The following is a 27,295-nucleotide window of genomic DNA, read 5'->3' on the forward strand; positions in this document are numbered from 1 at the left end:
CACACATTTGACGAGCCCTTCGACATCATTTTCTTCGAGCGGAATTCAGCAGCGAGCTCCCCATAGAGGTTCCAAGATCCCTTCCAATTGGAGAATCATGATATATCATGGATCAAACATTCCGTAATGCCTATTTCGGGAGACTCTAGGTCTCACATGATGTATACTGTTTTATGGTTTCAAATATCTATATGAAACCGTGAGTTTGGAAGAGCATGCCGATTCGAATATGGAGCGCGTCCTGGCAGATTTTCGCGATCCTCCGGAAGCTGCCCGTCCATTGGACACTGCCATCCTGTAACTCACCCCCACCACCAAGAGAACTCAGGCCGGTTGCTCATTCTGGCAGACGACACGGAATGTATCGAATAAATACATACAGCATACAGAATAACCACCCGAGCGAGCTGCGAGAGAAGTTCCCACTATTCGTGATTCAGGTGACTGGATTTCTGCTCGTTCACCTTTCCTATAGACTGTTTAGCATCCTACAAGACTCCATAATCATATGTCCATCAAGAGCCCGGAAACAGAGAATCCGTCTAGGCATTTCCCGGATGAAAGCAGTGTTTATTCAGATATCCAATCATGCGCGAGTCAACGCAACAACGCTCAGAGTCTACATATAGATCCAATGTCATTTCAACTCCGAGCTGCGATTGCCAAGCGATGGTTGAATCCAACTAGAGCTTGCTTATGGTTTCGCTCACACTGTACGCGGATTGTTCGTGACGATATCGCAGACAAAGATTTTCAGCTCCGAGAATCGCCACCGCCAGAAGATACACGATAAGGTCAATGATGTTCACCACGTACTGGTCGTAGCGGTCGGCAATGAATGAGCTCACAAGGATCCCGAATACTCCTCCTACGGAATTCAGTATCCAACGGGGCTCAGCGCCCCGGATGCCTCCGCGGCCACATCCGAAGATGCCAACAATTCCAACGGTGAGGGCGAGTCCTGCGCCCAGCAGAGTTTTCGCGATGAACATCAGCCACACCTTCGGTTCAAGGACCAGATCCGAGTCGATCACTAAACCGACAATCACAAGCGGTATCGCCACCCAAATCAAGCCCTTTGACCAAGCGGTGGGCAAAAATTTGATGGCAACGGAGACGAATAGAGCACAAGCACCGAATGTGAAGAAAACAAGGGGTTGGTAATCCTTCTCCAAATCGACGAGTTCCACCAGAAAATTAATGGTGGCCACCTTTCCCCAAACGAGGTAGAAGCTGGCAAAGGCGAACGCTTGCATGCCGAGGGATCTCGTTGATGTGAGGGGAAACTGTTTCAATTCGAATCGCGCAAGATAAAGCTGCAGAGCGATACCAGGGATCACGAAGAGAGCCATAACTAGGGCCGAAAATCGTGCGTCATCTATGTATCCGGAAATGAGGGGTTGCAGCATGATTGCGGCGAAAAACGGTAGGAGTCGATATTTCGAATGACACAGCGGTTCAAGCGCTCGCTCGCAGAGATGGATTCCGAGCCCGAGCGAGAGATGAGCCAATAGAGGTCCGTAGAATGTCCACTCGTTTCCAGTGTCGCCGTTGTTGTCGTTGTCACCGCGGAGAAAGATCAACGCTATCTCCGAAGCCATTATCACAGCGAGTCCGAACCCCAGTCGTATCCGCGGTATCCACAGCGAATATAATGTCGTTGTGACAATTAGCGGGGTCGCTTTCAGGACCGCGAGGTGGACTCGACTGAAACCGGTGATGTTGTCGCGGCGGTACGCGAACTCGTGCACGATAGCCGCCGTGCATAAGTACTGTGCGATGATTATGGAGCATGTCACCAGATTCCGCTTCGAGAGGGTCCGCGAAACACACTCGGCACTTTCGAACACTTCGACCCTGCCGTGTGACGCGTGATCGGCTTGGGGGGAACTGGATTTCCGAGGCGCCGGGACGGGTCGCGGAGGGAGTTCGCTCGAATCCATTTCCGAGGGGTTGTCAGGTGCTCCGGCCGTTCCGGAACATCATGGCGTTGTTGCCAAAAAATCGCAACAGAGACGAACTTCTGAGCTTAACTCGAGAGACTGGATGGGGATTGTTGTCGATCCTCTTCACCAGCTGGATGATTCCTTGAATTGTTTAGGGAATCAATCTAATGGTGAAAATTACTCACAGGAGAGAAGCATCGGATAGCGAGGGAGGATGCCACTGCCGCCGCCTGGCCCACGCGAATGCATTGTTCCGAAGTCCTTGATTGTGCGAAGACATGGGAGATGTCCGAGCCGGAGAAAGCTTCGCTGAGAAAGAAAGTCTCGATGGCAATCATGCCTCGTTTGCCGCGATGGGAGCCTCAGTACGGGGATCGTCATGGTTTCGGGTGGATCATAGGAAACAATGAAATTATTCCACTCGAAAATCAGCCCTTCCACGGATATTTTTTCTGTGGACTCAATGCGTGGGAATTGTCTGAAGGCGAAAAAAACAGCGCATAGAGAATCTTCATTTTACGCCATCATCGGGGTCCAGCTTCCAACTCCAGATAGGAGCTTGAGATAAATGGCTTTTCATCGTAACCTTGATACAGGGTCTCGACCGGAATTTTCAGGGAGTCTGTTTTCGTGCCCCGGGTAATCTCCCCAGGCTACCGCGCATAATCTTGACTATCCCTTGGGCAGATATCTTACATTCGTCGCGCGGAGTTGTAACTTGAAACCGCCAGAGCCGATAGCACTGGCTACCAGCCTCCCGGAGGGTCTTTTCCCCCGGAATTAGCATGACCTCACACGTACAAAAGCTTCCGAACAATGGCGGTAAGTCTTTGGGAATTTCCCTCCGTGTACTCGCATGTTTAATTAGGTGTCGGTATCGTATTTTCCCCCGGTAACTGTAGCCCGGCTGTGAGACTGTATTAAATCAGCTCGGAGCGCGTTCCAATATCGAATGGTTGACTACAGCCATCGGCTCGGGCTCGCCGGGGCCGTTCCATGCTCCTTACTCTCGACCCATAGATCAGGCATGTGGTCCAGACTCGTATTTCGGAAGAGAATCACATTTCCTGCGAGACCATTTGCGTAGAATTCGACGATTCCCGTAGGACTCTCCAGGGGGGATCGCCCGAGCTGAGACACCCTGATCTGACTCGGTAGAATCGCTGGCCGATGCAATTGATAAAGTTAGTCTTGATTGGTCGTACCGTTGATCGCAGAAATCGCTTACGAGCAATGAGATTCTGCTGAGAAATCATGAAAAACTCTTTGACAGGCTTATTTTCCAATGAATCCATTCCGATTAGAGTTTCCCTTGGACGACGAGAGAGCTCGCAGAGACAGAGAATGCTTTTCGATTCGATAGCGGCGAAGTTCCGCAAGAACGCGCGTCTCGAGTCTCGAGCACAGGGTGAGCCCAAGTCCCGACGCGAAAGCAACGTCTCGGATCGAGACTGAGAGGCTGCTTTCGTGGGTGCTGTGTTGGAGTACTCAAGGGAGACCACCTCGGGAATGATTCTCATGCAGATCGGAACAGGAGTTCGGGACGATACGCTCAATTCATCCGATTCGAACACTTCTCTGATGGCATCGACGGAAGTTCCGTCGTTTGAGATTCTCTGCACCGGAAGCCAACCGCTCGGATGCAGAATGAGCAGACGTCTGAAGTATGAAGGGCCGCCTTGAGAGAGTCGTCGATGCGACGACACACAATGGGTCCCTCGATAGATTTGAGTTTTTTCCCGTTCCGTGTTTCTTCACGAGTTTGCGTGACTTGGATCAGACGGGAGGCGTCTTCTACAAACCGCAAGTGGCAGCCACGCCACGGCTCCGTCCGCCAAAACCAACTCCTTCTCATTCAGAAACGATTCTCCTCCAGCTGAAATAGCAGTTTCAGAAACCGGAGCTCAGATTTCGACGTCTGGTGGAGTCGATGACAAGGACAGACAGATTTCTCCGTCCTTCCGAGGCAACCCCGAGAAACGATTCGGTCTTCAATTGGATCGGACACGGGCCTCGGATCAAAACGCACAGGCTCCACGGAAGTTCCATGGAATAACTTGGCGGCTTCCCTGCGAGAGTCGAGGAAAGCCTGAGAGAATGAAAAGTCGGGGTGCCACAGCCAGTTTTGGCCGTGTAATGCTCGTCAGCATGCAGCGAGCAGCTGAAAGGACGATTAAGCTCAATGACGACTCTGGTTTCACGATCAGGCCTGACTTGCGCCACGCCGCCGTCCAGAGAGTCAGGAAGCCGCAGGGTACTAGCGAAGGGGGCGGAGCGAGCCCCTTGAAATATGTCTGCACTGTAGCGGCGAGAGACTTTCAGATGGGGCTCTCCGAATGACCTGCGCAATGCAAGCACCTCGGAGAGGGGCCAGCTATAAGCCACAATATTAAACGGCGGATTTCCGTCTGGGCCGCGAAAGCCGTCAGCGGTGCTGTGTCCCGCTTGACCCTGAAAAGGAACCCGTTAATCCTCGAGTCTTTTCATGTTCGACTCTGTCGGTGATGGGAATTTCTGTGAGGGAAGGCTCTCCTGGCTCCATCGGAGGACCGGAAGGAGGAGAGGCTTTGGAATGACGAGGGCGTTTTCTGTTATCTCACAGAGAAGAGAGTAATCTCCCAGGCAGCTGTTTTCATTTACAGCGTTCACACCGGAGGGAATACAGTATTATTATCAATTCATCGACTTCGAGGCGACGAGAGCAGCTAACGCTGAATTCTGCTCGAACTCGAAATTGACTCCATTCCCGACCTATAGAGCTCCCTCCCAGTAAGCCGAATCCTTTCGACCGAAGCCATCTGACCGAAATGCTGTGAGGAACACCGTTTGACGGACGCCGTATGACCGAAGCGGTTCCACCGAATAGGGCTACCCCGGATCTGCTCACGCAATCCGGGAGCCTCACCAAGTTTTCAGATTGAGGAGGAAAATCCTGGATAACTGTCCAGCATCATTCGACCGACTCGCTTTCTGTTCATTCATCATGCAGCAATTCAAAACCATCGTGGTATGCTCCTGGTTTTGAGCAGATTCTCGTCTTATTCACGAGGTCGAAAACTACGAAACCGATGAAATTCCATTGAGCGACTTCGTCCAAGAGGTTGCTTCCAAGAGTTGTGATAAAGTCGAAAATAAATCATAGGGGCCTCTCATTTTGAAGTTCAAAACCCCAGCTAGACTTGTGATATCCCCGAATGAACTTGTGAGAAATCCTCGTTCGGAAGCGAATCCGCACCCCGTTCTTCTTCTCCAACGCGTCGCTCCCCAGTTCCGAATCCCGGAAATGTGCTTGCCTGCATGTATGGCGGATTTGGTCAAGTGGCTTCGGTCATATGGATTCGGTCAAGTGGCTTCGGTCATATGGATTCGGTCAACAGGGAAGTCACCGCATGTATACGAATCTCGGTAGAGCTCAGTTCGGTCAAACGTCTTCGGTCGAGTGGTTTCAGTCAAACGGTGCCGGTCAGATGGAGTGATCAGACGGTTTCAGTCAAAAAGATTCGGTCAACAGGGGAGTCACCGAGATGTCGGCACAGCGAGGCGGCTGAGGGGACAGACATGACTTCTTTTATAGAGGACCCTCTTGATTCACGAACGCTTCCTATGAGCTCGCAAGAGGTGATACTTAAGTATTGGATATGATGACGGCTGCGCGATTCAAGCTGTTTCCATCGTACATGGTATGCAAGAGTTCGACTTCGAGAGCGCGCATCACGGTGTTCATGTCAGTCGAGTATCGGGGGAACCCGATCATGTACAAGATCATTCGGGACAGCTTATGACGCGAGTGTCAGGAGCCAGGAGACCCGTTCCTCATGGACATTTTGCAGAGGTACGGGACGAAACATATCCCGAATTCCCACACCGAGACGGCAGACGAGGGCGGATGCGCCATCGAATTTCGCCTCGGGAAACTTTTTCTGAAGTCCCTCGAGGCACCAGGTGAGGTGTATGAGTGTCATAGGATGTATGCATTCTGTGGAGTCGAGGGGGCTCCGGAGGACAGATGAGATATACGATGAGTCTCTCATAGATGGGCCACAGATCGTCTCGAATGCATTTCGACAGAGAACGGAGCGCGCGACGAGGTCGATATCCATGCGGGCGAGTCCGACTAACTATCATCTCAGCTAGTCCGAGCAGCAGGAGGAATGCGGATCGCTGGCTTGGAAACTTCTGGTCATTGTGTGCCAACTTCAACCCGATTGAGGACCGGGGGATGAGCGTTCAATTTATCCGATTTTACCAGATGGTTCCAGAGTCGTCGACCTCCGCTTGACCGATACCGCATTTTCCGCAGGGCTTCTGTGCATGGGCAGCAATCTTCGTAATTCGGAGTACTCGGATGCGTGAGTTCCCGAGAGCATACTGCCGAAGGTTATCGATCGCTCTCATCTGGCTGGGAAGAGTCACATCCAGGGTGGGTGCCCAGATTTGAGAGGCGTTTGGGCCTCTGACCCACGACTGACAGTGTCTGATCTGAGATGATTTTTCCCCCTTATCCTCTCCTGTCGAAAAATATTATCATTCGTGGCGGACTATAGATCTCGCAGGAGCTCCTAGTAGGAGCATGAGGGACTAGCTCCGAGATCCGGCCCGACGGAATGTCTGCCTTTCTTTCCACTTGGGAAACTGAGAGGTTCCCGACAGACCATTCAACCGAGCCGCGATGGCTCGATGACCTCGTCGGATGCGGTTTCTTCGAAGAAAGTAATGCCCCGGACGGAAAGTCGGTTCGTGACCGGCAGAGTGGCTGGGTTTCGCGATCCATACGCCGCTCACAGACTGCGAGTCTGGCTTGGTGACGATTTTGACGACATGAGTCTTGCGCTAGTCAAACGCTCCAAGTTTTTGAGCGATTCCGTCTTCCGCGATGGATTTGCGTGACGACAATCTGAGGACCGAAAGCTCTCCTCGGCGGCATCCGCTCTTGATTCCCGCCGCCTCATCGACTTGGAATGGTCGGGCCCCGTGTGCGAAAGCTCAAGAATAGCTCTGACGAGCCAGCATTCTGGTTATTGAAAACTAACAAAGAGGATGAAGATTCGGGAAGGCTACTCGGAAGTGACAGAAACTCCGATGGTGATTCCGAGTCTTTTCTCCCGATCACTTTGCACACTCCGTAACGATCGGCAACGAGTACGCATCGGAAGGACCCTCAGTGAAGACGAGAATTATCCGTCATTCGAAGCTGGATGAAAATCGTATGCATCTTTGACTGGGGAAACGTGAAGTCAATTCCAACCCGAGCCATACCTGCCCTATCGAGATAGTCGCTCGAAGGAGAATTCGGCGCGCATTGATCTTCGGCACTTTTTCATGCACAAAGCCGTCTCCGCCGAGTCATGCTCCCGTACAGAATTCGGGGAGTGAATCGAGCTTATTGTTAGAGGCTCGCGATTTCATTCTGCGAAAACTTAATTCCTCGACTCTTTGCAGTGTGGAATCATTCCTGAATGCAGGATTAGGAGAACTACCAAGATCTGTGGCCCAAGTCATTGTATTGCGAAGTAGGAAAGCTGGTCACTCAGTTCTGGCTGAGGCATTCCAGCCCTGAGAAACTACTCAAGTCGCTCCTCAATGCTCGGAATATCACTAACTCCAAGGATGAGACTCCGCTGAACCATTTATTCGAGATTCCCCAGCAGATAATAGTACCTGATAAGTCAATCCATAACATCTCTCCGTGGTCGGCCCAACTGCCATCGAAACAGCTGCATTTGCGATTTTGGCAAAGCTTCGTGACGGGACATTCCCGTCTTGTATTCAAGTTGCGGTGGTTTGTTCGGGTCGATTCCTATATTACATTCGGGATTTCTATCCTATACCTGTACAGACTCCTATTATTCCCATGCTGTTGAACCTAATGAAGAGTGCGTTCCCTGTTCTGAGTTTACACGCTCTAGCATGAGCGATAGCCAGTGAATCCTCCGAATATGATACCTACTACAAACATTTCATTCGCTGCGAAATCGGTGGCATTCTTTCGAATATCGAAACAGACAATGTATCACAGAGCGTCGAACCAAAACTTGTTGTAGATAGACGCATTACCGTTCCATCGAACCCATTCGTCGAAGCTAGTTCGGTGCTCCTTGGAAAAGTGGCTTTCCCATCCTCCGGCAAGTCCCATTTTCTTCCGACGACCCTCTGAGCTGCTGAAATCTCTGCAGTCCAACGATTGCTTCCTCAACAGTGTTTCCTTTATCTCTTCGGAGACTCGAGAAGCGTCGACATCTACGTCGATGAATTCGATCAGACGGTGCAGATTATGCTCAAGATCATTCTCCATCTCTTCGTATATCAGAATAATGAGATTTTCTGTGTCGGGAACGCTCGACCGCTCTTCGCACAGACACGATTTGATGCACGTTCGTTCGAGCCACGATCGTGTGTGTCGAAAATAGTCACCGTACGCAACTTTCCCGTTGACGAAGAGGCGGTAGAATGTATTGAAGCTGCAATTTTCTTCAGGGGCTCGGCCGTAGAGACGTTGGAAGGTCTTCTTGAAGAGGTAGTAAAACGACACGCACACTTGTTTCGGGTTCCTCAACAGAAGAACGTAACGCGCTCTGGGGTTCCACCGTGACCGGCAGAATGGTAGATGTGTCACGTGAAGACCGCTGCCGATACTTCCGAGACTATCTCCGACGGTGCGAAAAATCCTCCGGTCGCGATCACGCAGCTTTTCGAGAATCTTCAGAACGATGTCTTCGCCAGAGGCAGGATAACTGCAGAGGACTACATCGTTGTCCGCTGGTCGAAAATTGAGCTGTTCGTAGGGATTCGGTTCTGAAGGAAAGATCCGTGGCAGTTTCACACCTTGCTTCATATACACTGAAAACACTGGCGGCTCGTAGGAATCCATCATTATGATCATAGGAGCATTTGTTCATCGTCATCCAGAGGAACCCGAGTAGGGCGTCCACCCGTCACAGCGTGGAGAGCGGACAGCCTGAAAAGCGACACGGAGATAAAATTTTAATCTATCGGATTAGTCATTCAACTGTTCCGGACGAGGTGCCATTCACAGACGATGAAATTCGATGAGCATGCTTCCAGGACAAGGGAATCGAACCAAGACAAGAAGACACAAGAAGTGATTCGGCCCGTTCCGAGTGGTTTAAATGCGAATTTATACCTACACAAGCCCGCCACTCATGCAAAGCAAATGTTCCAATGGCACCTCCCGAACGGCTCTTCGAAATCCGCTCGTGTTTGAATACTCTAGAAATTGATTTCCGTTTCCGCTTCGCCAGAAACTTCCGCGGTGACCTCGTGAGCGGGAAGTTCAGAGCTCTTTTGGTCTCGTCATATCCCGGGTTGACGCTCTCCGAGACCTTCTTTCGCAATCTAACCGAGACGAAAGCAGCGTTGGCTCGTCCCATTCCAGCTCATAGGCAAAACGACATGCAGCGCATTCCGAAGCTCCACGACCAGTTGATCTTCCTCTCGTTTTCCGAGAACAGCCCGGGATGCGATCTACTCGACATTCCTCGGGCTTGACAATGTTCTCCGACGATATTTTCTGTTTGCCATGTCTTTGAAGAATATTAGCGCAGCTGATAGACAAGCTCGATTACTGTATACTGAAGCGGCGCTATCGGTTTCTTTAAAAGCCAGGACTACTTCACATAAATCATCGTTGCTAAGTAAGCCAATCTCCGTTATCGGAATGCTACGATACGAAGAGTCTAACAAGCGGGGATGGGAAGCTCGTGGTAAGTGATCAACTCACTATCGAATCCGCGATCGAAGATTCGTCAAAGAGCTCCAGCTTCAGAGTACACCGATGCTCCCTCGAGAATGGAGCTCCAAAACCAAACGAAGCACTCGGTATCGTTGTACGCACATTGTTGTTAGCCGCGCTGTTGTGTCAACTACCAAATGGAGAGCTAGACGGGTTCACAACCCCGAAACGGGAGAAAGCCTGACGGCGCGACGCTATAGTCGGGGGAGGGAACGCTCGGTCGATCGCCGACAGTCGAGCAGCCAATGCTTTCCGTTGTCGGTGGTGGGAGCTGGCCTCGGCGGCCGCAGTGCCATCCGATCATCCTGACAGACCCACGAACATACTCCCATAGTTCGTCGTCGTAGCCGGCGACCTGAGAACGAGGTGAGAATATTGTCGTCACACAGAAGAAATCATCCGGTGACTATCGCTCAAACAGCCATTCTCATAAAATTCGATAAACAAAGAGCCGAAAGATCACCCGAATGTCCAAACGGCAAGCGCATTCGGTCTCAGAGAGTCTGACCAAATTCGAAGCAAGCAAAGCGAGGGAATCCACCTCCCTGTGTGGTTTTCCCGGGCCAGGGTCGCTCTCGGTTCATTCTTTCATGCCTATGCTAGCTCACGGGTAGAAAGCGAAAGAAAACTGATGAGTGAAATTGAACAGCAGCCACACTCCGATCACTAACTGCGCTCCATTAACGTCGGCGATGATTGCAAGTATTGAATGAAGAAAAATTTGAGGAATCATGAGCGTTGTCGTCGGATATTGAATTCACGATGCCACTATCGTAAAACAGAATGCCCACGCGTGAGTGCGGCGAGGTCCCACCATCTTCGTGGGAGGACGCCAGCAATTATCATCTGTGTGTCGTGAATTTGAACAACACTGATGACTTGAGAAAGTGAGATCGAGTTGGACCGAGAAGCCTTCTTTCTGATGCCAGGAGCCACCGTTAGCTGTTGGCTACAGCGAGGTCGATTGGATTGACACGATTAGACGCCTAACTGAATTCCGCCAACATGTCATCAGGCGCTGGTGAGGTTTTCGCGTCTTCCCGATATATTTTATTAGCTCATTCTTCCAGAGTATAGAACTCTCACCGAAATGTTAAACGGGAAAAACTTAACGTAAAAGAGTGCTGACTGCATGCACACGTAGCTCGGACACTCATCGTGACGGCCTTGAGGGGAAACCCGCGTTAATGTTCTGCTGAAAATTTCTCGACGAGGGAATATAGGTCGAAGGGATGTTTCGAGGAAAGACTAGAATACAGAACCATTCTTCGCCGTGCTCCACGGCTCGAATTCCAGCGATTCGTAGGTCCGGGATCGGATCGCTCCCTACTCCGGCAACCGCCGTAAGAAACGCCTAGTGTGCGCAAGAGGTTGTGCTCTCCCCCGAGCTTCGAGGGTTCATGTGGAACCTTCTTCCTTGCTTTGAGTCAATCAATTCCAGACTGAACGTTTAAGAAACCCGAAATCTGAGGGGAGTCATTCCGTCGACGGGTGTCCCCTCAAATGGCATCGTAACCTTTCTTGCCCCATATAGACCTTCGAATTTCCTCGTCCGTTCGTTGTTGATCTTCCTCGGTTGGTGCGACCATCGATGTCAACAGGTGGGCTTCTTCGTGGGGCGCTGAAAATAATTGCAATCGAGATTACAGGCGCGAAAGTGATCACCGAAGTGAATCGTTCGTAGGCAGCACTCATCAGAACCACGAACGGTTTCATTTACCTTTAGGTCGTCGACTGCCAAAATTGGTGACGCTGGTCCCGATCACGCGGATATGCTGTTGAACGTCAGACGTGACATCGGAGACGTCAACCATAGCCAATAGAGATTGAACGAATGACGTATTTTGGAAACGATCCGACCTGGAAATCGCGCATTTTCTCGTTTACCATACCGGTCGTAGTCGAGGTCCTCTGCTGGCAATCTCTCATAGGACGAATGAAGTAGACGACGGACTTACAGATATGGTTTGAAGGAGAACGAATAGTGGTGCGCTATCGCAGCCAGAAACATTTCGATGCATATCAAAAAATCCTGCACCTCTCTGACCACTTTCGCGAGCTCTCCCATATATTCTTCACTCTTCTCGTCCTTGTTGGTCATCAAGAAGCTCAACAGCCCTTCCCAACCCATGAATGTGATCAACACACTTTGGCTGCAGACCGAAGGGAATCTTAGAGAGCCGTCTCCAATCATAAGCTCAACCTATTCCTCCCCCGGGGGGGGGGATTCCAGGGTTCGAACGCTCAATCCCGGGAGGAAACGTCACGGTGGGTTGGATGATTTCGGAGAAGATCAGACAGATCATGGAGGCCGATGATTCGGCGGAATCTCGACTAGCCAATGGCACTTACAAAAATGAAAAGAAAACCACAGCTTTGATGCACAGGAACTTTCCGATGGGTGACATGGGAGCAAGATAATGCCTATAAGCTCTGTAGAACATTACGAGCGAATACATGGCAACAAACTGGGACGCATTGTTGACTACGACGATGAATATAAACCACTTGTCCTCGATCTTCGCTTCTCCATAAGCGAAGTAGGCAACCCTGGAACGAAGACTCGAGCTTCACATCGAGAACCCCTGCTCGTGATTGAGCGGGCATACGCTAATAACGACCGCATCAGACAACTTATTATTGATTATTATCAATCGTCTGCATGTTAGGTGTTTGTAGAGTTTCATGCTAGGAGCAAAGCATTGATGGTCGTCTCCTTCGCTCTGAGTGAGTTCAAGCCTCGACTTACACAGAGATAAGAGTTGTCAAAGGCCGCACCACGGTGTACTGCAATATTCCGTGTCGGCAGTTGTCGATGAAAGTCATGCCGCCTCGACAGGGGCTCAGGAAACACAGGGGGAAAATGTGCTTAACCTTGAGAGGGGAATAGACGAAAAAATGAAGACATGATGTCTGGGGCGGCTCTCGAGTAAATGGTCCAGATCAGCCAATCACGAGCGGCTTATTCGACGCGCATTCGGGCCATCGCAATACTAACCGACGGTTGCTCGCCAAGAGCTACCGGATCATAATCTTGATCATAGAAGAGGTAGTTGAGCAAAAACATCATGAAGTTATAAATGACGTAAGCCTCGTAGCATTCTCTGAAAACGTCCAGGACGAAGCCTCCGTCGCGCCATTCTAGCGAGATCCACTGGAAAGAGGAGAGGATTCGTGTCGGAAGACTTTCGGGAGTCATCCTCGAGGCAATTTATTCTCTCAGAGATTGTTCCCTCATGCGAGCCCCTCTCAGGTTCGTCACGAATTCACTCACAGAGTTAATACTGTAAATGGGAACCATCCAGAGGATTCGGATGATGTGCTTCTGCAGGTAAGGTTTACTGTAGTTCCCGATGTGACCCGCGATCTCGTATAAGCTGAACGGCAGAGTCATCATCAGGAAACCGCCAGCAAGAAGGAATGCCATGCGTCGGAAGTCGATTTTCTGCTTCGCCTGCTGAAAGGGATTGAATAACTAGGTGAGATCCCTTCGATGTTTCAAGTTCCGTTCCCCTCGGTGTCGGACGGACCGACATCCGATTCCGCACCGGTGATTCAAAGATATTCGAAAGGATATTCGGAATAGCTCCTCGAAGTACCAATTGATAGATGCACCACGGCAGGAACACGACGAGGATGGCAATGTAGGAGATCGCTGCCACCGCTCTGAACCATATCCGCCAATTTCTGGCGCATGATTGAGCGTTAAATGAGATTTGTCGATGGACGCCGCCCGAGCTGATGCGAACGCCCGACTCCATGTTGACTTCCCCCTCGAAATCGCTCCTCTTGTCGGTATCGTAGCCGATAATTAGAATTTCCTTCTCTTTCACGGCGACATCAGCTGAAATGGCGGAATAATTTAGTAGATCCACTGCAAAACGCAGACCAAATTTGCCGGCTCATCAAGTCGATGTGACCCTTAAGGTGCACAGTTCACAGAGTACCCGGAATCGACCTAGAGATGATTGCGATCCCGCGTCTCACGAACCTAGTCCGTTAACGACATACTTCGGCGATTTATGGAAAACGACCGAATATTCATGAGAGATCCCGAACATCGGATAAACGGAGTGAGATCAGAGCACAAGTATTGAACGAAATCCTCACAAAAACGCTCGATACGCTCTTCACGGGAATGCCACTCGAGGAGGCAGTGGGCTATCAGACAAATAGTGACTACTGTATTCCTCGACAAGGAAATCGGAGAGAAACTCTCTTCTCACGGCCCCTCTCGATTGAGACGATCTCCGGTGTCAAGTCGACCGGAGAGAGATAAACGTCAACGAAAACTGTAGAGAATACTTGGGAGAGATGAGCTCTCTGTTGAATGGAAGTGAGATTCCGATATTTCTTTGGCAAAGATGTGATGAAACCGTGCCGAATCGGAGTTCCATTCCATGACATCTTCCTGGCCAGTTTCGGGTTGACGGAGGAATTTCCACTGATACGACACACCGCGGGCTGAAGGGGGGCATGCGGAGCGATATGCATTTCCGAGGCTCCGAAGGCTTTGATTCTTGGCCCAATCAGCAGGAAGCTGAGTCTCTGACCAATAGTAAGCTTGTGAGTGCTATGGGACGTTCAGGTCTCAGCAAGCTTCGGGTTTAGGAAATCATGACTTGTACACGTCGAGATTGGAATTGTCAGATGTCATTCCAGTAGTTCTGATTTCTGTTCCGCAAATATTCGCTCCTCTATCAGGCTACCCCATTCCATGGAGCAACGGCTCACGGATCGTATCTCGGCGGGAGGCGCGGAATCGGAAGGGACGAATTCTCCATCGCGTACCTGACGCTTGAATACACGCACGCTGGCACCAAGGGAGCTATTGGAATCCCACTTGGGCGTATTCCGACGGCAAACCGTGTGGAACAATATTTTCGAGGATGGATTTCACTCACCCAAGAATTTCGTGGCAGTGGGCCTCGCACCCGAGCCGAATCAGATTGGCGGGTTGATTTAACGGGATGGGGTTTTCTTCTCGAGCAGCATAGATTTGAATGCGGCCGACGTGATTGCTCACTACCTGCTCCTTTCCAATACAGTCAAATTCGGAGGAAGAGAAAAACGGAGAGGAACAGCTTGCTCTTCCGAGCTTTAATAATACTCGGAACATGAACAGCTGGAACGAGAGCGACTGTCACAAGCTGCCGTCTGCTTCACGCCGGGGGGAAAGCGCCGAAAATGAACAGAGTGATCGGTCCATTTCGATCTTGGGCATCTCGAGCGTGCTCAAACAATGGCTACCGCTCCTCTGAGAGACGCGATTTGAGTTCTGCACAGCTTCCGCAATGACGAATTTAAAATCCGGAAGTCGGGGAAAGAGCGCAAGTGCGCATCCTCTCGTATTTCGTGGATTTAGATTTCAACATGGTCAGCAGCATACTTCTTGAACAGCTGATCGACAGAAAAGATTCGATTTGCAAATAGGAGTGATTCCTTGTAGGCGGAATATCCTATAATGAATCCGACGGCCTCGGACCCTCAATTGTTGAAACACAATCGGACAATCTGTAAGTGCGGGGAGTCTTCGCACACTCCGGACCCTTGATCGTTTCTGTTGTGAGCTTCCGCGGTGGAACACTTCTTTGAGAAGCACAAAGCTAGGACTTTATCCTCCATGAAGGACTCTCATCTTCGAGCTCCTCTTCTGAGTTAGCGGAGGTTTTGCGCTACCGGTGTTGGCGAATGATCTCGCACCTATGAGGAAGTATTCGAACGATGCAAAGTTCGCTTGACTGACAGAGCTCCCAGATGGTGTGGTGCAGTCGTTCTCACTTTCGAAGCTCATTCATCCATCCCGATAGTTAACCCGCATAATGAAAGAGATTTCTGAGATTGGTTTTGGACAGTTGACTCTTGCGGATCGAAGTAAGAGTGTCGTGATTTCCAGCTAACACTTCGACTCGCAGTGAGGGTGATGGGATGGAGGCCCCTCGGAAAGAAGAGATTCCAATGCCAGTGCTCACCCATGCTCATCCGAAATTCGTGCCCAAAGAACCTTACAAAGCAGCCGTCGGGCTTTCGAAAAAAGACCACGAGAGAAACAAACTCTTGAGACGAGTCGACGAGTTGGAACGAGAAATTGATCAATTGAAGGAGCAGTACAAGTGAGTGACCCTTCGCTTCCCTTGGGGCTATCGTCGAATGTGCCTTTTGGCTTGGATCCTAGATTCGATTCCGAAGGGATCCTCGCGGTGTCGTTGGAGATATCAGTCTCTATGATACTTCACGATTCGTTCGGGACGCATAGAGCTCCAAATACGATCGTCGTGATATTCCGATTCCAGGATCCAGGTAGAGGTCAACTCTGACCTTAAGAAGCTGCTTGTGGCGTCCCTCGGGGAAGACATGCAGGAACGAGTGCAGTTCCTCACAGAAGACAAGCAGCGACTCGCGTCTGAAATTTCGTTCTACACCCGAAAACTGCAAAAAGAGATTGGCCACATCGACGAATTGAATATCGAATGCGATGTATGGCGTACCAAATACCTAGCGACGAGTCTCCTGGTCACCGAACTCGCTACCGTGAAAGCTGAGCTCAATAAAAGATGCGACGATTTCGAGAGGGCTGTGGAAGTGAGCAAACAAGAGAGGTCTCGACTCACGGACGATATTTTCAAGGTGAGTCCCATCTCTCATCAAAGCCATGATTCATATCGTTTTCAGCGGACTCTATCCCATGATGTTCGTTGCCCTGTTGATCCGGGACTGTGTGGATAGAAGAGATCATGTACAGATGGAGGGCGGTCCGAAGTCTAAGATAAAGCTCATTCCAGGCTCATAATTTGATGCGCGAGACCCAGAGATGCGTAGAACCGTTGATAAACTACAAGAGACATCCGTCGAACACGATAGAGTGTAGCCAGAGTTTGCTTCAAGTCGCTCAGCAAATCGCCAACAAGTTCGGCGTGACGGCGCCTACGACAAACGAGGTAAACTCCTCGGTGAGACACAAGATTCCTCTTCAGAGCTCTTCCTGCACGCAAAAAGAGGAAGGAGAGTACCGACTTCATGACACTGTACCTTCCAGGTTCTCGGCCAGACGCATGCGGAGAAAACGTGCGACATCGCTCTCAAGCAATACAGGGCCTTGATGCACGCGATAACTTCGAAAGCTGTGACGGCGTTCGTGGACGAAAGTACCGACGAACCGGCGCTCCAGACCACCGGAGTTCCGACATGTTTCGGGTGTCAGAAATGTCAAGGACCAGCCATTGTAATTTAAATGACTCCTATCTTTAATGCTCAAAGTCTAGGCTGAGCTTCTCTCCCCAGAGAGAGAGGTGTCATCTAAGAAAAATCGTGTCTTCGGAAGCTTTTGCAATGAATTGAAGCACGGAGACATAAGCGAGACCGATCTTCCCTATTCGCCGCTCAACGACGACAAACTTTCATCGCCGAATTTCCAAATGTACATATAATGCGTAAGCTTCACGGCTCATTTGTACATGCATCGACTGCTGAATGAAGATGATTTATTTTCGAATACTCGGTCTCTCGTTGATTCCTAGACTGACGAATCAGTCGGATGACGACCAGGGGCGCGCACAGAATTTTTTTTTGGGGGGGGCAACTAGAGTTTTGGAGGGGGCCAGACGGCCAAAGATGATGACGCGCCTCCTCGGGGTCCATACTTCAGCATCGACACCGAAGAATTTTGGTGGGGGCCATGGCCCCCTTGCCCCCCCCCCTCGTGCGCGCCTCTGATCAAGACTGATCCTGCACACGCTGCAAATCAAAACGACTCAAGAAATACAATGAATTCCCGATTGTGGCTAAGCAAGATTCCCTTTATTATCCTGGGAAGGATAGGACGAGCAAAACGAATACTTCAGAAGAGATCAATTCTTGATTGGTGATATGGGACCAGAAAAAGATCGCGTGGAGAGAAAATCGGTGTAGTGTGAAGTGTTTGAGCTGGATCGGAGATACCACTGTTGGACTCAGCGCCCGGTAACTTCGTCGCGCGGCCTCCTACCAGTTCGGGTAGTAGGGATACCTCGGGACTACATAGCTAGAAAGTTTTGAAGGATTTTGTTATTTGACCTCAATGAGCGTGCGATAGATTGGTACTGGGAGAGACCTGTCGATCCCTGGCGCCTACCTTCCATAGTAACCGTACGGCCTGCCGTAGGGTCTTCCATAGTAGCCGTAGGGCCTCCCGTAATACGACCCGTAACCGGTTCCGTAGCCACCATAGCCACTTCCGATATTGATGCCGAATAGTTGTGTGGTGGCCAGCGCAAAAGTGCTGATCATGATGACGAAGAAGAGAATGCGCATCATCTTGAGATCTGGAAGGAGAACGCTTCGTAGAATACCTCCTACCATTGATCCAGGCTCCTCTGCTTTGCGTTCTTCGTCTCGGACAATTGCCCTTAACCCCCCCCCCCCCCCCTACGACCGTAGCCGAAATATATGTCGAGTCCCAATAACAATTTAAGGCCCGGAACATGATGTTTCGTTCGCCGCCAACCACGGAGGAGCCGTGGACGGTCGAGCCTCGTCCCAGGCAGGCTTCATCGATGATTCATTCTTGTCACAAAAGCGTATCGCCCCATCTGGACCGCGATCCTACAATCCATTGATCTCGAATGACTGATGGGTCGATTCGCGAAGGCTCGTTCCGAGAAACCCAAGCTATCGTCGCTGCAGGTGGAAAATTTCGTACAGAGTCGCTTCAGTGTGCTCAAGACGTCGTGGGTACCGTCGGAACGCTTCCCGGGGAACTTTGCGCATCGAATTTCTCCGGAAGAATTCGTGGTCATCGCCGCTTCGGTAACGAGGGCCCGGTAGCCGTGCGGGTTGTGGATAGATCACAATGAACTCGCGTCGCCTCTGCTGGTAGCCGATTGAAAGACTACCGCAGGCGAGACCGAGAACAATGGAGATTTGATACGTGATCATCTCGACTGCGGACAGGATCGGTTAGATTCGCTCAAAAACCGTTTCTCCAATTTCTTCTCCGAATTCAGATTCTCAAGCGATACGGCCCTCGCTCTGCCAACGATTTCTCCCGCAGCGAGAATAGTGCGTGCGAACGAGCGAGCGAGCCGCGTGGGGCAAGCGAGCGAGAAAGCCGGCAGAAGAACGCGCGGTCCTTTCTGAACCTGTCAAGCAGGTTCAGAGAAAGCTGAGGTGACTAAGCCTCAGGTCCCATGGACAAACTCCATGGAGTACCGAAGAGATCTCTGAGAAATCGTGTATTTCAGCAGGGAAGATGTCGCTCCGCGAATCGGAGTCCTGGAGTCCGAAATCTAGCTCCTGTTCTCACTAGGTTCTCTCACGGCCATTCCCAGTCGGATCGGCTGGAAAGACGGAAGTTCTCGAGGGGTTTCCGGAAGAATAACTCGCTGGGCTATTCAGGGAGAGGCGGACACAGGTCCAGAGCCGGCTCGGGAGGCGCGGACGCTCTCCGCGGCGCTTTTTGAATTAGCTCTTCTTAGAGATCCCATCCACTGGTCCTTTCACCACTCTTGGTCTTCTCGACTCATGGGAGCAGCATCAGAAGAGTCCGAATTGAAATCATCTCAAAATGAAACAATCTCTTCTCGGAACGTCGAACAAGCCCTCGAGCTGTTCGGACTCAAACCAACTCTTGCGGCCACGAATCGAGAAGAGGCGAAGCCAGAGCGGCGACTTGAGGTTCACGCGCGTTCCGATAGCCCTTGTTGGAGCCGCTTGTCTCACTGTACGGTGGCCGACCAGGAAGTGCGCTACCCCGGTCAGATAAGTTACTCTCGCAGAGCCTCCGAGCTATGATTCTCCGCGAAGGTCTAGGGTCTAGGGAGTCTTCGACGGTGGGAATAGAGAGCAGGGACTTGCGAAGGGGAGGCCTCCCGATCACCCTGCTCAAGATCCATCGCTACGTTTCCAAGCCGAGACTGCTGATTGAGAAAGCACTCCGCGCGCCGCGGCAACAGAGAACGTGAGGAAGTTGACGCGGTACGCCACACCGTTGCCACGGAACTTGAGGATGTTCGATCTCACTGGTTGCCTATTGCTCAGATACTATTGGAATCCTATCTCGGAGCGCGAATCGTTCTCGATAGCCGCGAGAGAGTCAAGCCGAGGGTTTCAGACTCTCAAGTTCTGAAGAGGTTGCTCCACTTGATTAGATTCGATTGTAGAAACGGTTTGCGATGCAACACCTCAGGAAAGCTAAGTAATCAAGGCCGAGCAGAAGCACGTATTGAGCTGAAACTTCTCCAGTCTCCCATCACTAACCTTGAGTTTGCGAGCCTCAGCGGTAGAGTGTAACGCGATCGAGGAGATCCACACGCTGTCGGAAATCGCCCTCGCTCTAAGAAAGAGTCGGAAGCCGCTGCTCAGAGCATCAAAGGATGCTTCACCAAGCAGAGAGGGAGAAAGAAACAAAGTCTTTGCTCGACCGGAGCTCGTACAATTCCTCCAATCTAAGCATAGGGATCGGATACAAGCAGATCTGGCGGAGACTTGTGATGACCGACCGGATCGTAAGCATTTCTACATCTCCTCAAACAATGTCTCCACGACAAGAGCACTTAATCAATAAATTGAAAAGAATACCCAACACATCCCCGCTCAGCGGCCTCTCGTCCGTGATCGATTTCTCAATGTCGAATCCACCGCATTCTCGATTGCCGGACAGCGCAACGATCAGTATAAGGTGATCAGCATTGAGAAGAACTCTTCCCCCCTTGGTTTATTTCCAAAATAATCATTTGAATGGATGAGGCATAATTTGATCACGCATCCGGAGCTCATGAAGCTCGCCCTTTACTCGAAAACAAAGTCGACCTCGCTATGATCTCTTTCTCTTATTTGACGAAATCATTGCTTTAATCGGATCTCGATCTCGAGCCCTGCGGAGAAGAGATTCATTTCGAGTCTCGTGGCGCAGATTATTGGCACCGTTTCTTCATCGGGCTAATAATGAGCATCTGTCTCCCATGCGAACCGGAGACCCGCGCTGATTTCTTGGATTGATAATCGGAATCGATGCTGCTCTTGAACTGAGGGGCTGCGAGCCGGGTTTGCAGTGTTCACAAACACAACCGAGGAATCATGGCCGAGACCCATCGACCCGCTTCCGATCGGTGTTTGCCAAACGAATTAAAAGGAAGCGTCCCTGTTCTCACCGACGCGATCAATCAAGACGGACGGACTCGAAACCTGAATTGAAACTTCGAGGGCAAACCGCTAGCTTCAATAGCGGAAGTTCAGAGGGGATGGGGGAAGCCCGGACGCGGACTTCCCGACATTCGCAGACCGATGCATCGAATGCGACAATTATCCATCGTACACTGTTCTCAGAGCATAACCCTTTGAAAAATCTCACCGTCGATAAGATCAGATCATTCCACTGCCTCTTCTCGCGGTCTTTTTCGCTCTTGTCGATCCGCATGTCGTCCGCGCCTCATCCCTCTCTTTTGATCTTCCCTCCTCCGATTGAATGACTTTGCTCGCCTCTTGTTACTTGCTCGACTCTATCGATTCTAAGCACTGGCGTGATACATGGAACCGTCTCCGGGATCGGCGCTCCCAGCGATGAGTTGATTCACCGCACTGTTTCTCGACCGGAAATGAGTTTATGAGATTCCCTGTGCTCTCGTATCTCGCTCGAGGAGTCTCTGTTGCTGCGTGCGCGAAGCTAGAAATGTGTTCATGAATACCTTTGACCTTGATTTGAAGGCGTGCCACGGCGCCATCCTGGCCTCGGCATGATTATGTTTCCGCTTGCATTCGGCAAGTGACAGACAAATAATGAGTATTTCCCGGCGGTCGTCCGATCGACCGGACCAACCCGAATCCAGAGAACGCTAGGCTTTCTAGGCTCGAGAGCTGAAGATTCTATCTGAAGCTTCGAGATGGGCGATGAGCGGCCGTCTCCGGGAAGTCGATTAATTTGGTCTCGATCGGTCAGAACTATCCGCCGTCCGGCTGTTGTTTCCAGCCTCCCTCATCGCAACATCCGATATCCATCCCCGCTCAGTGTTCGCTCACATATGGCCGCGAGTAGCTTGAGCTAATTAGCTCAAATAACCGACGCATGATTTTCAATCAGGTATCAATAGGAACTCAATGCTCTTTTAGGTGAGCAACTCGGCAGACTCACAGTTCTAAAGATCACGGTGTTGCGAGAGAGCAGCCATGGAAGCTTGCCATATGGAAGAATAAAGAGCGCTCGGCTGATTCGATTCCCGGGAGCCCTAGGAGAGACAGGTGAAAGATAGAGGAGCCCAGAACGGCTGGGGAGGATTGAGCATACCAGAGAAGGAGATCTCCCATGCCTGCATGGCTGCTTCTCACTATCGGGGCAGATGGATCAATCTCCCAGAGGTAGTAGAATGCTTCAAATAAGAAGAATAGGTTTCCACTGTTTCCATCAATCCCTTATCTGGGTAGAGCGGGAGAATCGACACGCGGGAAGGTTTCCACGGTCATCCCGCGATCGGATCGACGCGGATTGATCCGCGGCGCGCTCGCTTACTCGGCGGCGAACCCGACCTCGATCATCCATGGGAAGCATTTCTCTGGGCGTATCTACTGAGCTTGGATTTTACCTCCGTTCAATAGTTGCTCCCCCTTGCCCTGATCGGAAAGTCCCGGTCACGCTCGTCTTCAGGGCATTGATTCCGAATATTAGCGAGTTCCTTCAAATGGCAGAGTGTTCGATGAGATAGAGCTGCTGTCTCCATCGATGAGCTCAAAGAAATGTTCCTAACATAACTATGATTATCCGAGTCCATTGGCAAGCGCTGCAATTCCTCGCGAATGATGGTGCTCTGGTCTTCCATGCTTCAACTCACGCACACCACTCCGCTTGACGCTTCGGAAAAAAAGAAGCAGTGAAGGTTATTTTAGTCGCCCCGAGATTTCGGCGAACGGAATGTCCACTATCGACTTTCTTTTCTCGAGAAACTGATGATAAGCCGCAATGATCGCTGAACGGTATGACTTCCCGAAAAAGAATTATCAGATGTTCACGTCAGACACGTCTGGCTGGCTCCTACGGTTTCCGGGTCAAGGCGCTCGAAACAATCAGGCTTGAGCTTAGAACCGATGGAAACGTTTTCACGACGAGCGTCGCGGGGGGGAGAAGAGAAAACTCTGATCCGGACCCGCAGCGGTACCTCTTTCATACTCTTCTCCTCATCCATGAATATCGAAAGGTTGATTGCTTCGATTCGCAGTGAGCGATGGAAAAGCTTCAGAAATAAGGGGCGTGACGAACGGAGACAACTAGTCATGTAGCGATGAGGTCCCGTTAAGAGGTCTTGTCGAATGAGCTCTCCCCGTCATTTTATTCGCAGATTGTATTCCTAGGAGCGTGAGTGATACATACAGAGCTCACCTTTCCGCGATCACCGGGCATACCTGTCACCTTGATCCTCGCTCCGACGATCAGAGCTCTCAGCATCGGGACTCCATATCGCGCGCTCATCAAATTCGCTGGCGACTGCTGTAGATCTTGCATCCTCATTCGTGCGCTCCAACCCGGGTGCATCTCATTAATGGATACTATCACTACATACATGCGCTCGTGTTCTGCGAGGACTCGAAGGCAAAGAAAAATCGGAACAATCGGTGCTTCGACAGCTCGCCCGCGTGGACGTCCTCGATCGCTCTTCTCCTAGTAGCAATACAAGACTTGTTTCTCATCACGCCATGATAATTGTGGGATGTGCGCGTGGGATTCGGCTCCGAAGTCGGGGCTCGGCGTTGATAGCCTTCAGCCAGAACTGAGAGTCGCGATGACATGCTACAGCGATAAATAACTCTGAGCGGACCTACATAATATTCGGAAGCATAATCCGCAAGTTTTTCCACCTTGATTTAGATGTTCAACTCATGAGCCTAACCTGATCCCTTCATTACTCCAAAGAATGCTCGTGGTGCCGATGTTCGTTCTCCAGGTGTACCCAGGATCGATCAGGCGGCCAGTCGCTGCCTTGGTTCAAGGTGACTCGGAGCTGTGAGCATGGGTGCGTCAGTTATGGCCGTTAATGGCGCTTTATCACGCCGGATGATCCTCCGAATTGGAATCCCATGAATTTCATTATTTACTGAACGCCCGATACGCGAATTAATCGCTCAATAACTGAACGTTACAAGTTAATCCTCGCGCATCGGGACGAATTTCTCACAGCCTAGACCGACAACCTCATTTGTTCTCGCAAATCCGGCGCCACGCTAGCTCTCGGTCAAGATGGAGGCTATCATTGCTCCATGTTTTCCACGCGGCGAGCACGCTCGCTGCTCGTGAGTGCTTCCCTCGTTCATCCGAGCGCCGTACATCCCTAGTGTGAAGCTTCCCTCAAGATCTGAATCCCAAGCCTGGGTCCCGCTCGATTTCTAAGATATCTATCCCGGAATCGATGTCATGCCTTCTCCATGTATGCCCGGAATCGATGTCATGCCTCCTCCATGTATGCCCGGAATGTGGCATCATCGGCCCGGGAGATCCAGCTGCTATTAATTCGTGGTTTTCAGATGGACCCCCGTCTGGGGAACACAGATGGACGGCACCGGTTTCCAAATGGTATCGGATTGTGATCGCATTGTCTGTATGAATCATGAACTTCACATCACCAGTTCAAGATCCGAGCTCCGAGTTGCCCGCAACCGGAATAGATACGCGGTTCGCTGGAAGTGAGCTGATTGTAGCCTCTGGAGAGAACCGGTCGCATACATGCTTACACATTACGCAGAGTGCTGATGGATAGGATGAGGTTGACATGGGTAGGAGGCTTCCGCATCGAGATCTGAAGTTGGAATCTCTCATTCTGTCGCCGGACTGCCATAATCATTCTCTTCCTCTGGAAGCCAATCATGGTGGACGATCTACGGACGCAGAATCTCCCAGTAGAGTATTCAGGCTGGAAAGATACCGGACAGGGAGTCCGGACTTTCGGACTTTCCTTGTAGAAAGTCGAGCCATCGTCTTCATCATCGATCCCAACCGTGCTTCCGTCGAGAGGTACACGACGATTCGATCGAGAATGGAAGCTCCGATTACGTACAGGCATAAGATCGTGGTGCCGCTAGGAGCCATACCGACGACCCTCCTCAGAGAGGTCCGATTGGTATCATAGGGGAAGACACAGACAGTCCGGATGAGGGACCAACGAATGACCGTTTCGATGAGCACACCGAAGAGCCTATGCGGGAGCTTTCGAGTGAATCTACGCAGGATGACGCGAGTGAAGCCTCCGAGGAAGTCAAGGGAGCACCTACGCAGGAGCCTGCGAGTGAATCTACGCAGTATACCGGGAGTGAATCCACGCAGGACTACACGAGTGAGTCCGTGGGGGAAGATACGACTGCATCTGCCGAAGATCTCACGATCGCTTCCGCCAACAGACTCACGATCGCTTCCGCCAACAGACTCACGATCGCTTCCGCCAACAGACTCACGATCGCTTCCGCCAATAGACTCACGATCGCTTCCGCCACCAGACTCACGAGCGAGTCCATGGAGGGTCAGGCGACAGCTCCTTCCGAAGAGCAAACCACGGATACCATCAGGAGCAGCTTCATCCGTGAGTTCCTAGCTCCGGGTATCTTCGTCGCTCGAGTGTCTGATTCCGCTGATAATACAAGCTCCGCCCCAGATTGGCGGAACCACGGATCCTCGAAGAAATCGACGGCTCTCGAAGAGTAGGAGAATATCGCCACAGGGGCTGGGCGTCACGGATCCAGCCAATGGAGACAGCACTTCATGAGTCTCATGTGGATCTTGACAGTTGAGTTTTCTCCAGAGTTTTCGCTGCTCGAGTTTGATTTGGCGCCTGAGGTATAAGAGTCAAGAAGTGAATCATCCGGAATCTTTCGAAAGCCGAAACCAGGGCATTGAAATGCTACATTTCCGATAACGACGATTTCATTCTCGATTTGAGTACCCTCGGGCCCAGTTCGATAGGGCGACCCGCTTTTGAAGTTCTGCATTACGACCGGAAGTCCTTAGGGGAGGGTGGGGGAAAGAGCTGGGGCCCCGAGGTAGATTCACTTCTGCTCAGAACCGAGAGATTCCTTCCCCCCTCGGACGGTCTCCTACTCACTGAGTACATGGGAATGCGCGAGCCTTCAGTTTGTCGATGCCTAGACGGCAAATCGAGGATAAGCCTTTTTGCTCTCCACGATCACGGGCCCCGGGTTGAGTACAGAAGGAGGTCTTATAGACGATTCGTAAATCGAATGGTTTGTAAGTCGATTGATAGTTTGCCGCAGGATTCCCTGCTGAAGAAAATGATCCGTTCCGAACAATGAAGGACGGCTACCGAGATCGGTCTTCTTCCCTCGAACAATTTATTCTCGTAATTAAATCCTGCAGCGCGCTTTCCGAACATACTCGAGAGCGGGATTTGCCGTCATGTATATGCCAGCTTTTTCATGCGAAATACGGGCTGCCAGCTCATTCATATCCGCCGTCGATGCTATAGGATTTTTTGCCCTATTGATCGAACTTTCCGATGGGTGGCGACTCGAAGATCGTTTTAGGCTTCTGACAAAAATCGAGATGATCCATTTCCTGATTCGTCGGCCTCGACGCGATATCCGCATCAGGGCATATATTGGATGGAAACCAATCTAGGACACGCTTCAAATAGACTCGATGGGGGATATTTCCAGGGCATGTTTATTAAATTGTATAGGATTGATCAGACACAAAACTCTCTGTGGGAAGGACATCATGGGGAGTTCATGAATAGGTGTTTGATCAATTGGAACAAGAATTAAATGAGATCGTGTGCGGAGGAGACCAGGGGGGTGCCGGCGTGGGGCCATTGATGTTGACCTTCGCTGAACTCCATGGCGTCTGGAAACTTCATGATCCACAAGGCTTTCTATAGGCGCGGGTAATAGGGATACCTCGGTAGTCTATAGCTACCGTAGCCGGCACCAGAGCTGAAGTGATTCAAAGAATTTCCGCTATAATTCCCACTTGCGGTCTGGACTACGGGTTTGGGAAAAGATTTCATTTTCACCGGGCACTCACCTCGCGTAGTCCCTGTCTGGTCTTCCGTAGATTTCCGATGGCCTCCCATAGACATTTCGTGGCCTTCCGTAGGTGCCAGACGGTCTCCCATAGACACCTTGCGGTCTCCCGAGAGAGCCGTACTGTCTCCCATTGACACCGTATGGCCGTCCGTGAGTTGATCCGTAAGCAGAGCCCAGACCGGCTCCATAGCCGCCGTAACCAAGCCCGGTATCGATACCCAAGCGTTGGGCCGACGCCAGTGCTGAATAGCCGATCAAAACGACGAAGAACAATATGCGCATCATCTTGAAATCTGAAACAAATAATCGTTCTTTCGATGAAATTGATCGATCCTCGATTCTCGCCCCGATCAATCTCGAAATCTGACGCTTCCCGACCCGAAAGGTCTGGTGTTACCGGCCGGTCTGGAGTCTCAGTGCTCTCCGGCCCCAATAAAAAGAAAAAACCAGTGGCAGGTAGCATCTTCGACACTACCGTTAGGCGCGAAAACGTCAGATACATCCGGTGTTGTTCTGCTTCTATCGACTGACTAATGTTTCGAACTCGAAATGATTCATTCCCAATCAAGATAAAAATGCTTGAAGGTTATATTGAAATTCCATTCTGGCT

At 50.9% G+C, this 27,295-nt stretch overlaps 3 protein-coding genes and 1 long non-coding RNA gene across 4 annotated transcripts; 1 reads left to right on the forward strand and 3 right to left on the reverse strand.

The window, feature by feature from the left end:
• Positions 1 to 7,956: 7,956 nt before the first annotated feature.
• LOC100900112 (sulfotransferase 1C2A-like) lies at positions 7,957 to 8,779 on the reverse strand. The gene has a single exon (XM_029110977.1). The coding sequence runs from the start codon at positions 8,776 to 8,778 to the stop codon at positions 7,957 to 7,959; it is 822 nt and encodes a 273-aa protein (XP_028966810.1). The 5' UTR covers position 8,779.
• Positions 8,780 to 10,715: 1,936 nt separating this feature from the next.
• LOC100906491 (transmembrane protein 184C) lies at positions 10,716 to 14,742 on the reverse strand. Its single transcript, XM_003741562.1, has 9 exons — positions 14,601 to 14,742; positions 13,296 to 13,540; positions 12,971 to 13,153; positions 12,695 to 12,850; positions 12,446 to 12,570; positions 12,049 to 12,246; positions 11,655 to 11,849; positions 11,417 to 11,556; positions 10,716 to 11,317 (listed from the first exon to the last, which is right to left on the reverse strand). The coding sequence occupies exons 2-9, from the start codon at positions 13,455 to 13,457 to the stop codon at positions 11,196 to 11,198; spliced, it is 1,281 nt and encodes a 426-aa protein (XP_003741610.1). The 5' UTR covers positions 13,458 to 13,540; positions 14,601 to 14,742; the 3' UTR covers positions 10,716 to 11,195.
• Positions 14,743 to 15,113: 371 nt separating this feature from the next.
• Positions 15,114 to 17,163, forward strand: LOC100900254 (uncharacterized). Its single transcript, XM_003741603.2, has 5 exons — positions 15,114 to 15,212; positions 15,593 to 15,809; positions 15,990 to 16,323; positions 16,479 to 16,634; positions 16,733 to 17,163. Exons 1-5 carry the CDS (start codon positions 15,161 to 15,163, stop codon positions 16,925 to 16,927), a joined length of 954 nt encoding a protein of 317 aa, XP_003741651.1. The 5' UTR covers positions 15,114 to 15,160; the 3' UTR covers positions 16,928 to 17,163.
• A 336-nt stretch (positions 17,164 to 17,499) lies between these two features.
• On the reverse strand, positions 17,500 to 26,873 carry LOC100906636 (uncharacterized). The gene is made up of 4 exons (XR_145398.2): positions 26,684 to 26,873; positions 19,930 to 19,984; positions 17,807 to 17,996; positions 17,500 to 17,716 (listed from the first exon to the last, which is right to left on the reverse strand). It is a non-coding gene; the product is annotated as an uncharacterized LOC100906636 (long non-coding RNA).
• Positions 26,874 to 27,295: the final 422 nt, after the last annotated feature.

Source organism: Galendromus occidentalis, unplaced genomic scaffold, assembly GCF_000255335.2.
Source record: "Galendromus occidentalis unplaced genomic scaffold, Mocc_1.1 scf7180000077185, whole genome shotgun sequence".
In the NCBI taxonomy this organism is placed as follows: Eukaryota; Metazoa; Arthropoda; class Arachnida; order Mesostigmata; family Phytoseiidae; genus Galendromus; species Galendromus occidentalis.

Coding starts and splice junctions, on each gene's coding strand:
- LOC100900112 (XM_029110977.1), bottom strand. CDS start 8,778: ATGAAGCAAGGTGTGAAACTGCCACGGATCTTTCCTTCAGAACCGAAT.
- LOC100906491 (XM_003741562.1), bottom strand. CDS start 13,457: ATGGAGTCGGGCGTTCGCATCAGCTCGGGCGGCGTCCATCGACAAATC. Junction 13,154..13,295: donor CGTGGTGCATCTATCAATTG/GTACTTCGAGGA, acceptor AATCCCTTTCAG/CAGGCGAAGCAGAAAATCGA. Junction 11,557..11,654: donor TTCTCCTTCAAACCATATCT/GTAAGTCCGTCG, acceptor CGCGATTTCCAG/GTCGGATCGTTTCCAAAATA.
- LOC100900254 (XM_003741603.2), top strand. CDS start 15,161: ATGAATCCGACGGCCTCGGACCCTCAATTGTTGAAACACAATCGGACA. Junction 15,213..15,592: donor GAAACACAATCGGACAATCT/GTAAGTGCGGGG, acceptor CGTGATTTCCAG/CTAACACTTCGACTCGCAGT. Junction 15,810..15,989: donor CAATTGAAGGAGCAGTACAA/GTGAGTGACCCT, acceptor TTCCGATTCCAG/GATCCAGGTAGAGGTCAACT.